Genomic DNA, 15000 nt, shown 5'->3' with positions numbered 1-15000 from the left:
GTTAATTTCAGTGGTTTCACCACTTATAAGAATACTTGTGTGTTCCTTTATTTATTATATAATTTTTTTTGTTTATTATAACCCAGGAGTTGAAATTATCTTCATTATTTCAAATATATATTCATCCCGAACAGAGGGGCTAATTCAACCCTGGCAATGACAATACGTAGGGGTAATTGACCTGGAGCAAGGGGATATGTGATATATTCCCCTCGTGCCAAGCCTGAGGGAAATATATCACATATGCCGAGGGACAGGTAAATTTAGCTTATTTGTCAATTGGTGGGGTTTTCTACCATAAAAATAGGATTAGTATGCACATGTGTAGGATTAGTATGCAATAAGTTCTTGAAAGCAGTGAGCGATTCCGAAGAAGAATTGCTTTTAGCCCAAAGCAGGTTTTCCGGTTCGCTCTTAACAGCTGGATTTCCTTTGTGAATAGGACAAGTCAGACCCCGGGGGGGGGGGGGGGACACCCTTATATAGGCTTAATGGGGACGTGCGGCCAGCCAGGGTATGTTTTTCGGGATTTTTGTCTTGAACAGGGTATCGAATTTATCATGTTTTGTCTTAATCAGGGTATCGATTTATCAATTTTTGTCTTAAACTGGGTTAAATGTCTTAAACAGGGTATCAAAAATCGGAATTCTGTCTTAAAATGTGTAGGAAAATCAGCGATATTTGTCTTAAACAGGGTCAGGGGATGAGGGGCCGTGCCGCACCTCCCCAACCTGGGATACATCAAGTACCCCCCGCCCCCCGCCCCCCCTGTTCGCTAGAACAGCAAGTGAAGCACATCCAAGCTATTACTACCATACCCCTCCTCCTCCTTCCCTTCAATGTTGCATTTACCAGTTGGTTTTTGCACTCGAACCCACAAACAGCAACATTGAAGGAGGAGTGGGAGCAAATTGCCATCTGTGTTACAACATTTGTGACTGAGACGGTATTTATCAGTAATAATTGTTTTATGCATCCTAATTGATGTGACAATTGCTGAAGTTATCGTTATCGTTGTTGGGCTGTAATCAATGTTAGTTGTCGTAAAATAGAATTTTGGCGATAGTATGAACAGTTTTGGAGTAAACTATAAAGTATGTAGAATTATTTGGTGAAATACCGATGTTTGCTTTTTTTTTTTTTGCTGTGTTTTTATATAATTTGTATTTGCACAAGCAGTTAAAGAAAATCGGCATTGGTGATATTTTGAGAGACTGATGTGTTTATTAGAAAAGAATCACCACAAAGTGAAAGTACATGTAGGCCATTAGCTGTAAAGGAGTGTTTGAAAGGATTCCACACTCAAGTTGTATATCCTGCTAAATACTGATAAATAAGGCTACCAGTTAAAATTATAGAGGGAGACCGCGGTAGTCAACGCAGTTTTTGGGCTATGCCAAAGGCCTGTGCCACGTGGAACACTGAATTCCCGTCAAGTGCGATTCACGTATTTCATAACTGATTAGTCCAAATCTACTTGAAAAAAGAAGAGGAAAACATCGCATCTTGTATTTGAAAGGCCCATCTAATTAAGGCAAAACGTTTCTTTTGAGCCCTCTTACAAATGTTTATAACGCATGTTGCAACCCGGCCAGTAACCCCTTCACAGGGTAGGTACAAAAGCGGCAGAAGTTGTATTTCTAAATCACTTCAGATGTACCACAGCATCATCTTTGGCATGATTTGCTGTTTCCATTGGAAGGCAATAAGGTTCATCTGCGAGCAGCCAAGACCCATAATGACATATGCGAGTTTCCTTTAAAGGGGATACACCTATGATACGCCTATCTTCTATACCGCTAAGGAGGAACTTTTCTTTGTGTAAGCAGGTGTAATGGATGAAAGAGACTGGAATGATGCGTGTTCGTTTACGTGGAGTGTTCGTTTTTATGAACTAGTCTATCCCCAGTTCTAAACTGCTCCTGTACACGAGAGTTTGGTGTACCGTTGACGGATCACCATCCTTTATTCTTTAAAAAACTAGGAAGTTTAATCGTACTAAACTATTGTAGTAATTACTATGGGTAAGCACAATTAGTGGAAATTACAACAGCGCCTTTCTTAGGCTTATTTGCAACGGTACACCATGGTGATCCGTTCATTGCTAAATGATTTCAGTTGTGAAATTAATTTACTACCAACGGATCACCATGGTGTACCGCTGAGAAAAAAAGGCTAATTGCTTGGAAATCTCACTATTGTTAAGTTGTGTTGTAGTGCTTATTTTCTAGTAAAAAATGAGCAAAGAAGACCGATTTAAAGGGACTGTCAATACTTTTGCAAGAAACGGTGTGCCGTGATGACAATGGTGATGTTCATTGTTTGCACAAGAAATTTTCTACGGGTCAATAATGGGTCCAGTCCTTTATCTAACGGAATATACCAGTAAATATAACTTTCTTTCTCTGAAGAGCTATAATTTCAATACATATTGAAAGGCAAGACAATTGATTGCCAGTAAAAAAGTACAAAGACAAATTGTTTCAAAATAGTAGTTGCAAGCTGATGTTGAAATCAACAACCTTTCGTCTACATTTCCCACCAGTGTAAGAGTGTACTTACACACCAAAAAAAGAAAATTTACTTTTGTACGCTATAGTGCTTAAGACAAGTCACGGTAATAACTAATACCTGATACCACAACACCTCTTTCGGGTGATTGTCTATTATTTTACAGTTAAAAGTCCCGTCTCTTTTTCTTAGGACTCATACAGTGAATGAGCTGCCTTCTCAGTTTGTCTTACTTAGCTTGAACTTACGCCCTCTTTTTGAGGAACGTTTTAAACACGAGAGAGCTACTATTTCCTTTGGAAATTCTTTGAACACTTGCTGTTGAAATATCACAAAATCAGCAACTTTACGATCGGAAAGTCCTTCAAGTAAATGCGGCTTAGGTAAAAAGCTCTTGGCCATGTGACGTTTAATATCAAAACAGTGTTTAAAGGCCATTACACTTTTTCAGCTTTTCTTTCATAAATCTTCAAGATATCTTTCCTTTTTAGCAATAAATCAACTTTTTCTATCAATTTTAAAAGTAACTAAACATGCTTACGAAAGTCCAGTGAAAGCAACCGTTACAGAATATACATTAGTAATGGCACATTTTGTTATGTGAATTGCGTTCAACACCCAGGCAACTTTGGTCATAAATAGTTGTAACGCTTTGCTACAACAGCAAGTGAAGCGCATCCAAGCTGTTACTACTGTACCCCTCCTCCTCCCTCCCTTCAATGTTGCATTTACCAGTTGGTTTTTGCATTCAAACCCATAAACAGCAACATTGAAGGGGGAGAGGGGGCAAACTGCCACCTGTGTTAAAACATTTGTGACCGAGACTGGAGCTAAGTCTTTTTCAGTGAATTTGCATTACCCTAAGGTTTAAGGCACAATTAGGTTAGGGTTTGGAAAGAAGCTAGGTATAGAATAAGGTTTAAAGGTTGTAGTACAAGCTTTGGTGGTCATTTATCACGAGAGTGCCACACCTTATAAATAGGTTATAATTGCTGATAGGTTCTTATGGTATATGAAGAAAGGCATTTTCTTTCGAAATACTGGCTTAAGATAATTACTCCTTCACTGTTCAATTAATGTTGCTGTGCTGGCTTAGCATCCTGTAGTCAGGGCATTGAACTTTTTGTGTTTTCGTTCATTTATCTTCTAGGTGCACCCCAGATCTCTGAGAAAACCTTCCCGGTTCTGATTATCAAGAATGGTGGATAGAAAGGTGGACGTTTTGGAGCGGTGCATGCAAGAGCTTAGCATCGCAAAAAAAGAGGGAAACAGACTGTGGGAGGGTTTGGCTTGTTTCAATTTGGGAAACTACTATCAAGACGTAGTCGACTTTAAACAGGCCATAAGAAATTACACAGAAGCATTAGCCACTTTTAAGGAAATAGGTTTCAGGGCTGGAGAAGGAAAAGCTTATGGCAATCTCGGCAACGCTTATGACAGGCTTGGCAATTTTAAGCAAGCCATAGAGTACCATAATCAACATCTTAGTATTGCAAAAGAAGTAGGGGACAGGGCCGGAGAAGGAAAAGCTTTTAACAGTCTAGGCAACTCTTATCACAGGCTTGGCAATTTTAAGCAAGCCCTAGAGTATCACAATCAAGTTCTTAGTATTGCAAAAGAACTAGGGGACAGGACCGGAGAAGGAAGAGCCTATTGCAATCTCGGCAATGCTTATCACAGTCTTGGCAATTTTAAGCAAGCCATAGAGTACCACATTCAACATCTTAGTATTGCGAAAGAAGTAGGGAACAGGGCCGGAGAAGGAAAAGCTTTTAGCAGTCTAGGCAACTCTTATCACAGGATTGGCAATTTTAAGCAAGCCCTAGAGTATCACAATCAAGTTCTTAGTATTGCAAAAGAACTAGGGCACAGGGCCGGAGAAGGAAGAGCCTATTGCAATCTCGGCAATGCTTATCACAGTCTTGGCAATTTTAAGAAAGCCACAGAGTGCCATAATCAAGATCTTAGTATTGCGAAAGAGGTAGGGGACAGGGCTGGGGAAGGAAGAGCCTATGGCGGTCTAGGCAACGCTTATGATAGTCTTGGCAATTTTAAGCAAGCCATAGAGTACCACAATCAACGTCTCAGTATTGCGAAAGAACTAGGGGACAGAGTCGGAGAAGGAAGAGCCTATTGCAATTTAGGCAACGCTTATCATAGTCTTGGCAATTTTAAGCAAGCCATAGAGTACCACAATCAACGTCTCAGTATTGCGAAAGAATTAGGAGACAGGGCTGGAGAAGGAAAAGCTTTTAGCGGTCTAGGCAATTCTTATCACAGACTTGGCAATTTTAAGAAAGCAATAGAGTACCACAATCTAGATCTTAGTATTGCAAAAGAACTAGGGGACAGAGTCGGAGAAGGAAGAGCCGATGGCAATCTTGGTAACGCTTATCACAGACTTGGCATTTTTAAGCAAGCCATAGAGTACCACGAGCAACGTCTTAGTATTGCAAAACAAGTAGGGGACAGGGGCGGAGAAGGAAGTGCCTATTGCAATCTCGGCAATGCTTACGACAGTCTTAGAAATTTTAAGAAAGCCATGGAGTACCACAATCAACATCTCAGTATTGCGAAAGAAGTAGGGGACAGAGCCGGAGAAGGAACAGCCTATGGCAATCTTGGCAATGGCTATTACAATACGGGTGATCTTCAAAATGCTCTTCTCTTTTACGATCAACAGCTTAGCATTTGCAGGGAAACAGAGGACCCAATAGGGCAGGCAATCGCCTGTTATCAGCTTGGTCTTTTTCATGAATTTTCACACTCCTTGAGCAAAGCTCTTAATTACTATCGTCTGAGCATATATTATTATGATGAAAAAAGGCGTCTTCTTTGGTCAGAGGATGCGTGGAAAATAAGCTTTCGTGACAGAAATCAGTTTGCGTACACTGCTCTGTGGACAGCACTCTTGAAGAATGGAGAGGTTGATGAGGCTTTATATGCCGCTGAGCAAGGACGAGCGCAGGCTTTGGCAGATGTTTTGAAGATGCAGTACGGCATTGATGAGAAACCTTCTTCAGCAGTTATGATGAAGGAAGCTATCCCTTTTGTAATGAAAGATGTACCTTCACAAACTGTTTTCATAGCACTTGACCGCAACACGATCAGCTTCTGGTTTCTTAGGAAAGATATCGGGATCAATTTTAGACAAAAGGAAATCGAAAATGGAAGTGCAGACTCACTGATTGAAAGTACTTTGAAACAGATCAGTGCAGGGACCGTTGTACGATGAGAGAACCGTTCGGTTGACAGACAGTGCAGCGACCTCTCGTGCAGTAGGGAAGCTGTCGAAGAAACCGTTCAGTCCTTGAGCTTCTCTGTGCACTCTTTGCAGCCCTTATATGACGTCTTAGTCAGTCCTATTGCAGACTTGCTGCAGGGAGATGACTTAGTGTTTGTTCCTGATGGACCATTTTGCTTGGCTCCTTTTTCTGCATTGAGTGACTCTGTTAGGACCCGTGCATTTCCCTCTCTAACTGCTTTAAAAGTGATCCCTAGTGCACCCGACCACTTCCAAAGTAAGACTGAAGCCCTGCTTGTCGGCGATCCGTGCTTGAAGGAAGTCACTTACGGCACTGGTGAACCTATGTATAAACAGCTGCCATGTGCGAAAAAAGAGGTGGATATCATTGCAGAACTTTTGCAGACTGTGCCTCTTACAGGAAAAATTGCAACCAAAGCTGAAGTGTTGAAAAGAATGAAGTCAGTTGCTTTAATCCACATTGCTGCACATGGAGATGACGAATTTGGAGAAATTGCTTTGGCCCCAAATCCCGAACGCACATCCCTGATCCCCAAGGAGGAAGATTACATGTTAACGTTGAGCGATGTTCATGCAGTTCGTCTTCAGGCAAGACTGGTTGTGCTGAGTTGCTGTCATAGTGGCCAGGGAGAGTTAAAATCTGAGGGTGTTGTGGGAATAGCCAGGGCTTTCCTGTGTGCTGGTGCCCGGTCTGTTCTGGTGTCACTCTGGGCAATCGACGATGAGGCAACCTTCATGTTCATGAAAAGTTTTTATGAACACTTGGCAGATAGAAAAAGTGCAGGAACAGCTCTTCACCATGCCATGAAATCTCTTCGGGGGACAAAGAAATATTCCGCCATAAAATACTGGGGGCCATTTGTGCTAATTGGCGAAGATGTCACCTTTGAATTTGGGCAACACAAATGCGAAATTGTAATTGTCGAAAGGAGCAGGTACGTTCTTCACAGAGCAATAGCTAATACCTGAAATAAATATTGCTTGCATTCATCGGGTCGGCTACTGTTTGAGCCGTGTTATGATGGCCTGTCAGTGAAATTGACTGTTGATTGCCAGTTACTTATGTCAAGTGAAGTTAGCTATTAAGGTCTTACAGTCTACATGTCAAAGTGACACTGAATGGGAATTGTTGCTAGTAACTAAGCACAAACCTTTTCATGAATTATTATAAATGTTACTTACTTGCCAATAAGAACGAAATTCCTTATTGCCCTTCAAGCCACTATTTGTATTTTGCTTTATTGTTTTTTTTTTCAGAAACGATGTCCAAAACGTGAGAAAACTACTCGGACTCTGATACCTCGATATGTCATTTCCTTTCTTCGACTAAATGAGTCATTGAAAACAATTCAATCATTGATACCTTAGTAGCGGTCAGTGTAAAGATATCATGGCAGACTAAAGATATGTGAATTATTGTTAAAGTACCATGAGATTTCAGTAGTATTAAGATACTGTCCAAGTCCTTACATTTGTGCCTTGTTTGTAAGCATCTGTACCAGGATTAGTTAATCACTTGATAGAAATCAGGGACTTGGCAAAACGGTTTCCTTCCATAACTGAGGATCTAGCAGTCGTCTTATTTTGGCCCTTAAATACTTCAAAATTACTCCAGGCTTTTGCGGTATGTTTCTCGGGTGTTCCTTTTACATGAAGTAACAAGTATACGTCTTTAGTTTGGTATACAACCTTTCCATTTAAAATCAAGTGACAGTCTCGGGTAATGTGTATTTTCTGTGTTTCTGTAAGGTTGGCCAAAGCTAAATAAGCAAATTAATGGTTTTGGGAGGCAAATGTCTGTAAGCCAAGACACAACCTAGGAAAGAAGAAATGTTTGGAAAATACCTAATTTTTCGTATTGATTTACGTAAAAAGTATGTATAGTGTGAGAATTGCTAGGAGCAAGATTCCATTATTCAAGATTAGAATGTCCCATTCCCTCGCGCCAGTCCTCATATTCTCCTACGAACACCATAAAGCGCATTGAGAAACGAGATCTCAGACCCAGCAGGATACGAACATTTTTGCAGTGGATAGTGCAGCAGTCTTCAGATGATGTGCTAAATGCCAGTCTTGTTTGTGATAAGTACGACCTTTTCACGAACAAATTATGTTCTGCTGTGGATGAGTTCTTGCCTATTAGGAAAGTCAACATCTGTTTATCGCATTAGCCATGGATCTCCTCTAAGATTAAAGCACTGATAATCAAGCGTCAGAAGTTTCTACATAAGTTTGGAAAAGACTCTCCGAGGTATAGAGAGGTCCGAAATGCCGTGCAGAAAGAGTGTGCTAAATGTAAAAAGCTAAGCTTAAGCAGACGAACATTAAATGATGGTGGGACGAAATTAAAGGACTTTGTGCAGTGAGACCTAACATCAATTGAACCCAACAAACGCTGCGTGACCAGTTAACGATGCACTTGCAAATAGATTTGACACCTTTCTTGATAGTGTAGGGCCGTAGCCAGTATGAGGCAAACCGAGGCACTTGCCTCGGTCATTTTAGTGATTGTTTTAAATGAAGCGTGATTTCAGTGTTGTCTTTAAAATGTACTTATCATAAACACCTGAAATACCTACGAAGAGAATTTAACCATGGACATTGCCTCAATCATCTTTTTTTTTTTTTTGCGCACGGCCCTGTAGTCTCACGGCGAACTTCACCCCTCCGGCTGTCCAACCTCCTGGGTCATTTTTTACAGTCCCTGAGCACTTCCTGGTGAATAATTATACCGTGTACAAATCCGTGAGACTTATTAAGTCGAACAAGTCCTCCGGTCCTGACCCTATGCCGGAAACTGTGTGGAAAGAGTTTGCTTTTCAATTTCACCTATTATCATGAACATTTACAACGCATCTATGATTCAAGGTTATGTGCCTGAACCCCTCAAACAGTCGGATGTTGTCCCGGTTCCAAAGTGCTCTCCGCCAAAATCCGTCGAGCAAGATCTACGACCAATTTCGCTTACATCACCTCCTGCGAAGATCATGCAGGGCTTTACAATGTCTAACCTTTTGAATTCTTGATTTTTATCAATTTGCACTTGAGAGGAAATCGGCCAGCCATGCTCTTGTTTATTTCTCCATGCCCTCCTACAGTCCAATGACCAAGGCGATGTGTTCGCTTGTGTATTCTTTGCTGATTTCAGCAAAGTATTCGACTTGGTGGATCATAATGTTCTAGTTCAAAAGCTGTAGCTCCTTGGTATTTACGCTGGATGAGCTCCTTCTTATCAGGTCGAGTGCAACCAGCAGACTGGATGGAATTTGCTCTAATACAATCTCACCCAATGGAGGGATCCCACAAGGAACGAAATTGGCGCCATTACTGTTTGCGATCCTAATACACAGCTTGTGTAGGGAATGGTGTAATAGGCTAAAATATGTTGATGATACCTCAGTTTTCGAAATAATCCCTAGGTAATCCCTAGGTTATCACTAAGTTATTTGCCCTTCATTGCGGCAGATATCAACAGATACGCTTCAGAACGTAACATAAAGCTTAATGGAAGGAAATGGTTATTAGTTTTTTGAAATACCAGCCAAATGTCATATGCATTTAAATGGCGCAGTCATCGAAAGAGTTTCCAACTTTAAGCTGTTAGGGGTGATTATTTCGCAAGATCTAACTTGGAATGAACACTGAGACCACATACATACGCCTATATGCCTTGCGCTCCCTTAAGAGCTAGTTTGTTGTAGCTTAGTGAGATCAGTCATCGAATACGCTTCTCCCGTCTGGGCGGCAGTACCGTTATTCCAAGAAGATCTCTTAGAATCCCTACAAAGGAAAGCCCTCAGGATAATTTTTGGACAGACAGAGTACGCTGATGCCATGGCCATGGTAAGCCTAGACACAGTTACAGTCAGGCGTGTTGCTGTCTGTCAAAGATCTGTTAACATCCTCCCCTCAGGAAGTTATTCCCGTCCCCACGTACCATGAGTGTGAATATTCTCTTTGCCGCAATCCGAGACCCATTCTTGGCCGTACTAATAGACTAAATCATTTTTTTACCGCTAAATATCAACATATTGCGTAACCGTGTATGGGTATTTGCTTGCCTGCCCAGCAATTCAGCTAATGCTGCAATTGGGTAAAATAAACAAGCATCTATCTATCCATCTATTTAGCGTCAGAAAAGTGTCAATTTTGAAACCAAGTTTTGGGGCAAAATGAACAATAGACCAAATCGACTAACTCAATATTGTACCCAATTCAAATCTCCCGGAGTTAAGATTCTTTCTGTATTGTATTGTGTATTGTAGCATTCACCTTTGAATGATATGGAAATTCCTGTAACAACACGTTTTGTCCCCAGAGGGTTTGAATTGGGTAGGACATTGAGTTAGCCGATTTGGTCTATTGTTTATTTTCCCGCAAAACTTGGTTAAAAAAGAAACGTTTTTCTGACGCTGATGAGGAGTAGGCCAATTTGGATAAATCTTACTCTTGGGTGATGGACAAACAAATGGAAAGTTTCTTTCTGTAAAATTTTACATGTTGATTTTCCGATGTCTTGTCACGGAGGGACCGGACTAATGCAAAATAATTCAATGAAATGGGCGATTTCGGAGAATATCTAGAAGCAAAAAAGGTGAGAAGTAACAGTTGCCTGATCTCTTAATTTGGTTGCATTTTAAGTTTACAGACTGCATACCCCGGGCAGGAGGGGCTTTGCATTTGCATATGCTCGTCGGAAATTTTGAATTAAGCTCCTAAAGGAGACCAATCTGGGCGTGGCCCAGGCATTTTTTGACCCCTCAATGAGACCACATTTAAAACACATGAAATATTTATTTTTAAATTTCTTCTCGTGCAATCCTGAACGAGATCTTGACTTACGCATGGGCTACATGTTTTGCCATGAACACTTTAAGTGAGACCAAAATCCGAATTTTAGCATCCCCGCCCCATTCATATGCGAGCCCCTTCCCTGGGCTGCAATAATTTTGCTTGGGCATACGTCCAGATTTCTTTTCGCGATTTCTGAAACTTCCAGAAAGTTAAAAGCTACTGTAGGTAATAAAATTGTTGCTTGATCTTTAAATTTTCAATGCAAACGAATTAGGAGACGACAATCAATATCAATGTATATTGATTACTGCACACTAAGTAGGAAATGTATTTATCATGGGTTACGTAACCTTTTCTTTGGGGTGTTACATGGTATGCTGTTTTTTGTCGCTTCATTAGCGGCAGGCTATATATATTCGAGTTGTCCTCATTTATATTCATTCGCGTCTTACCACCGTCCCTACGCCCTCAAAATTAAATACCCAGTGATCAGGGGCTTCTTTTACACGTAGTTTTTTGCATGCTGCTACACGAAAGGTTTAGCACGTTTTGTATCTTTACTGATTGATTGTTATACGAGCATAGTTTAGATCATTTTGTTGGATTGTTTTTCTTGCTGTAATTTTGTGCATTTCTGAGTTTTCATTCTGTTTATTGTATTGTTTCCATCCATTCTGTTGATGAAGGCATAATAAAGAGGGTCGCACACGGCTCGTGTTGACACACCCCAGTTGAGGTTGCTTGTTACATGATAAATGTTTTATATTCGTTTGAGCGGGGTAGCGAATTAGAATATAAACCCCTTTCTTCAAACGGACAATGTAATGAACTATCATGTGGAAATATAAGACGGTATAGGCATAGTTTAGATATCTTGTAAATAAACATATGAAACATATAATGTCCTCGAAAAAACGTCATCCTGACTGGCCATTGCTTTATTCATAGAGATTCTCGAGGAGAATAATTATGTTGATCATTTTATGGTCCGTCAATATAATCGTCGCCAATGGCAACGAGAGCGCAGATTGGCTACCATAATGACTACAGCGAAAAGAGTTAAAACACGCGGTTAAAGAATTTCTACCACTTTTTGTTATTTTCTTTTCTCCCAAAAAATTTAAGCTAGCTCACAATCCTGTATGAATTCATTAGCCAATAAAGGAGCGTACAGTGTAACTACACACCATGTCACCGGGATGTAAGAGTGTCCGTGGTGCCAATAGGCCCGCAGCGCGAGCATAAATCACGAAAATAAACAGGTCTGTTGGAAGCGCGCTTGAGTTTCAACAAAATGAGCCCCAAAATCGGTAAGAATTTGTGACGCTGGTGAATAATAAAGCAGCTGCTATTTTCAAAATGATGGAATTACCTTGGTGATAAATAACCTCGTCCAGGAGAGTAAATTTTTCACTTTGCAGAAACAATGGTCAACCTCAAGAGTTACGCGATTGTGATCTTTGCGTTGAATTCGCACATTTCTTGTCAAACTTTATAACACTTCAAAGGAAAAAAAACGAACTAACAAAAACCCGGTGTCTTTCCATCATTTTCACATAGATGTATCCTTTGTTTTGCGAGTAAACACGCAAGGTAACTTGATCCCGGCGCCCGCTGAATTCGATGTCACTGTCGATTTTGCGAGTTACTTGTGCAGCCAAAAGTACAATAGAAAAATTGAATCTATCAAAAATCTCCCAAAATGTTTTTCGCTGATGGTAACTTTTTATATTGGCGGTTCAAAATTCATATTGTTTTCATGTCGCAAATTTTGTTGCTGACGGCATTTTATTCTCGATCGACACTTCTGAAAACTTCTGCTCTTCCCGAAAACTGTGTATTAATATTTATTTACTTTTGCATCAATATTTGTTTTGCATAAAGCGGGCTAACAAAATCTGTACCTTGCTTAGTTCGCATTTTAGAGCGCTAAAATAGGATTTTCGGTTCTATGTTTCTGGCACAAATTGGTATATTTTGCGACCTTCCAGCCAGATACTAACCCCGCAGGATAGAGTATAACTTTAGTGAACTTTTGTCTTAGAAAGCTCTCAAAACACTCAGAGTGCACGCTTAAGCTTGTGGTGAAGAAGAAGTTGTAAGGGAACTTGAAAATGATCAACATGTCAGCCTCGAAGCCAATGTTTCTCGATTAACTTTTATTTTTTTTTTAATCTTTCTGGGGTTAGCATTTTACTAGTAAGTACATGTCTTCTCAGGGGGCCATCTACCTAAGACATCTACCATGGCACTATAATGATTTACGATACCAAAGCAATATCGTGTACTATTAGAACTACATATTACGCAAAGACAACTTGAATCTCCTGGAAGACCAAACGCAGCTCAGTTGACAATATGGAATAAAGCACTGTGTTGCTGCACTACCACACATACGCAATTCGTCCCTTTTTTAAATATCTGTTGTCCAAACTTAGTCAGAATGTGGTGTACAATGTATACTATTTAATACGTTGTTTTGGAGATGAACTGCATGTTTAACGTCACCTGGACGGAGTATAACATGATCCAAGTCGCTTGTGGCCATTTGGAGCTGCTTTGCTGACTGGTACTGTCCTACATCCAATGTGATATCGGCCCTGCGAATGGAACCAATAGCTGCAGTGTTAATGCTTTGAGCTTGCTCGAGTACAGTCAACAAAGTACTTCATTCGTGAGCCGGTGCTGCAATCAAAGGGGATGTTGCATCGTGTGGTTTCCAAGACATCACTGATGACAGAATTATACGCAGCCGCACTGGAACATTTACGGAACTTTTCTTGTCCTCTTGACCATCGTGAGTTAAACCGCGTCCCAAAAGCCATGCAGTCTTGATATCTCACAGTGATCGGTCCTAAAAGCCATACAGTCTTCATCTTGATATCTCACAGTGATCGGTAGCTCATCTTCCTTATATAGAGAGAAATTCTGATAAACTGGATTCTCGGGCTTTTTGGCTGGCTCTTCACACTGTACCACATTTGAAAACGATTCAGGAATCTTGTCAACCGTACACTTTTGCTTTGATGAGTTACCTCAAGCTATCTCAGTAATCTAAAATTGTCGTAAAGATAATTTTTTTATACTTCTGAAAATCGTAATGATAATATTAATTAGTATTGCATGTAATGATTGCTAAAATCACCTTACTTGCATTCGTAAGTAATTACTCGCAAGCAAAAATTGCACTTACCCTACGGGCTACAAAGAGCTTATTTATTCCAAATTGTATGAGAAAAATCATGTGATTACTTATTAATAATATACATGAAAAAATTCGAGATGGTTAAGATGATTCCCTAGTAATAGATTGAAGTTGTCGTAAGATTTTCTTTAAATTTTTCTACCTTACGGTGACTTGAAATGTGAAATTTAAAAAAATAGGTCACCAAGCTCGTTTGGGAGAAAAACTTGCTCAAGTTACTCATTTAAAATTAATGTACGTTTCGCAGGAACAGGAAGCACAGCTTTAACGTGATTCTTGTGGTGTATTGTATCGTATTGTATTGTATTGTCAAAAGGAATAATTTAATGTTTGTTTTATGGCACAGGTACACGTCATGAAAAGGCACTGACTACAAATATTCCTCGGGTGCGTGATCCCGAGGAGACAATTTTGTGTCCTCGAGTGATGGCTACGAATACTTTTTCCCTTTAACTTTTTTTTCTGACGTAAAGTTTTGAAAAATTTTTTAAAGCACAAGGAGAAGGAGTGAGAGAATAAATTTATGCCAAAAAAAAGATAGGTCACCAACCTTGTTTAGAAGAAAACAGAAAGAAAACTGAGCTCGACCCCTCGACAACACATCTCCCCGAGCCAGCGGTTTCACTTTCACTCTCGGACTGGAATGGCACTTTAGCATCAGCAAGGCTATCACTCGACTGTTTTTTGCAAGAATCTAAAACGTTTTCCGCTCTGCTCTTTACTGCTGTGCTCTGAAGTTGACCATTCTTCTTTCTAGCGAGCTTTCCCTCACGAAAGGCCGCTATTTTGAAATGTTGTTGGCCACGTTCGGTATATCAATATTCACACATGGCTACTAGTCTTTATGGTTAAATTTAGACATTGTTTTGTTTAGAAATCTCTCTTGAGACTTGTGAGACAAAGAAAACAGAACTGAGCCGCGAAATTTGATCATAAAGCCTCTTAGCCGTGCCTGAATACGAACGTGGCCTACGCTGTGTTATGCGCAGAACAGGATGCGAAGTGCAATACCAGAGAATCACCTTAAGCACAAGAAACACACGCGTATCGCGCAATCAGAGAAAATTTGCGCCATAAATTGCGCCATCCAGGGCGCACGCTTAATTTGAAAACAAATGATTTGATTGGTTCTGACCAAACCCTATTGTTTATTATCCAATAGGACTTTTGCAGCTTGTGATCACATGGCACAAAAACCGCCATACTGGAACGCAAATTGCCCACT

At 40.3% G+C, this 15000-nt stretch overlaps 1 protein-coding gene across 1 annotated transcript; it reads left to right on the top strand.

Annotated features, from left to right (window-relative positions):
• The first annotated feature begins 6211 nt into the window (after positions 1 to 6211).
• On the top strand, positions 6212 to 6745 carry LOC138025888 (tetratricopeptide repeat protein 28-like). The gene has a single exon (XM_068873035.1). It carries the CDS (start codon positions 6212 to 6214, stop codon positions 6743 to 6745), a length of 534 nt encoding a protein of 177 aa, XP_068729136.1.
• Positions 6746 to 15000: the final 8255 nt, after the last annotated feature.

Source organism: Montipora capricornis, chromosome 12 (genome assembly GCF_036669925.1).
Source record: "Montipora capricornis isolate CH-2021 chromosome 12, ASM3666992v2, whole genome shotgun sequence".
Lineage (NCBI taxonomy): Eukaryota > Metazoa > Cnidaria > Anthozoa > Scleractinia > Acroporidae > Montipora > Montipora capricornis.
This window is presented reverse-complemented; position numbering and strand designations above follow the sequence as displayed.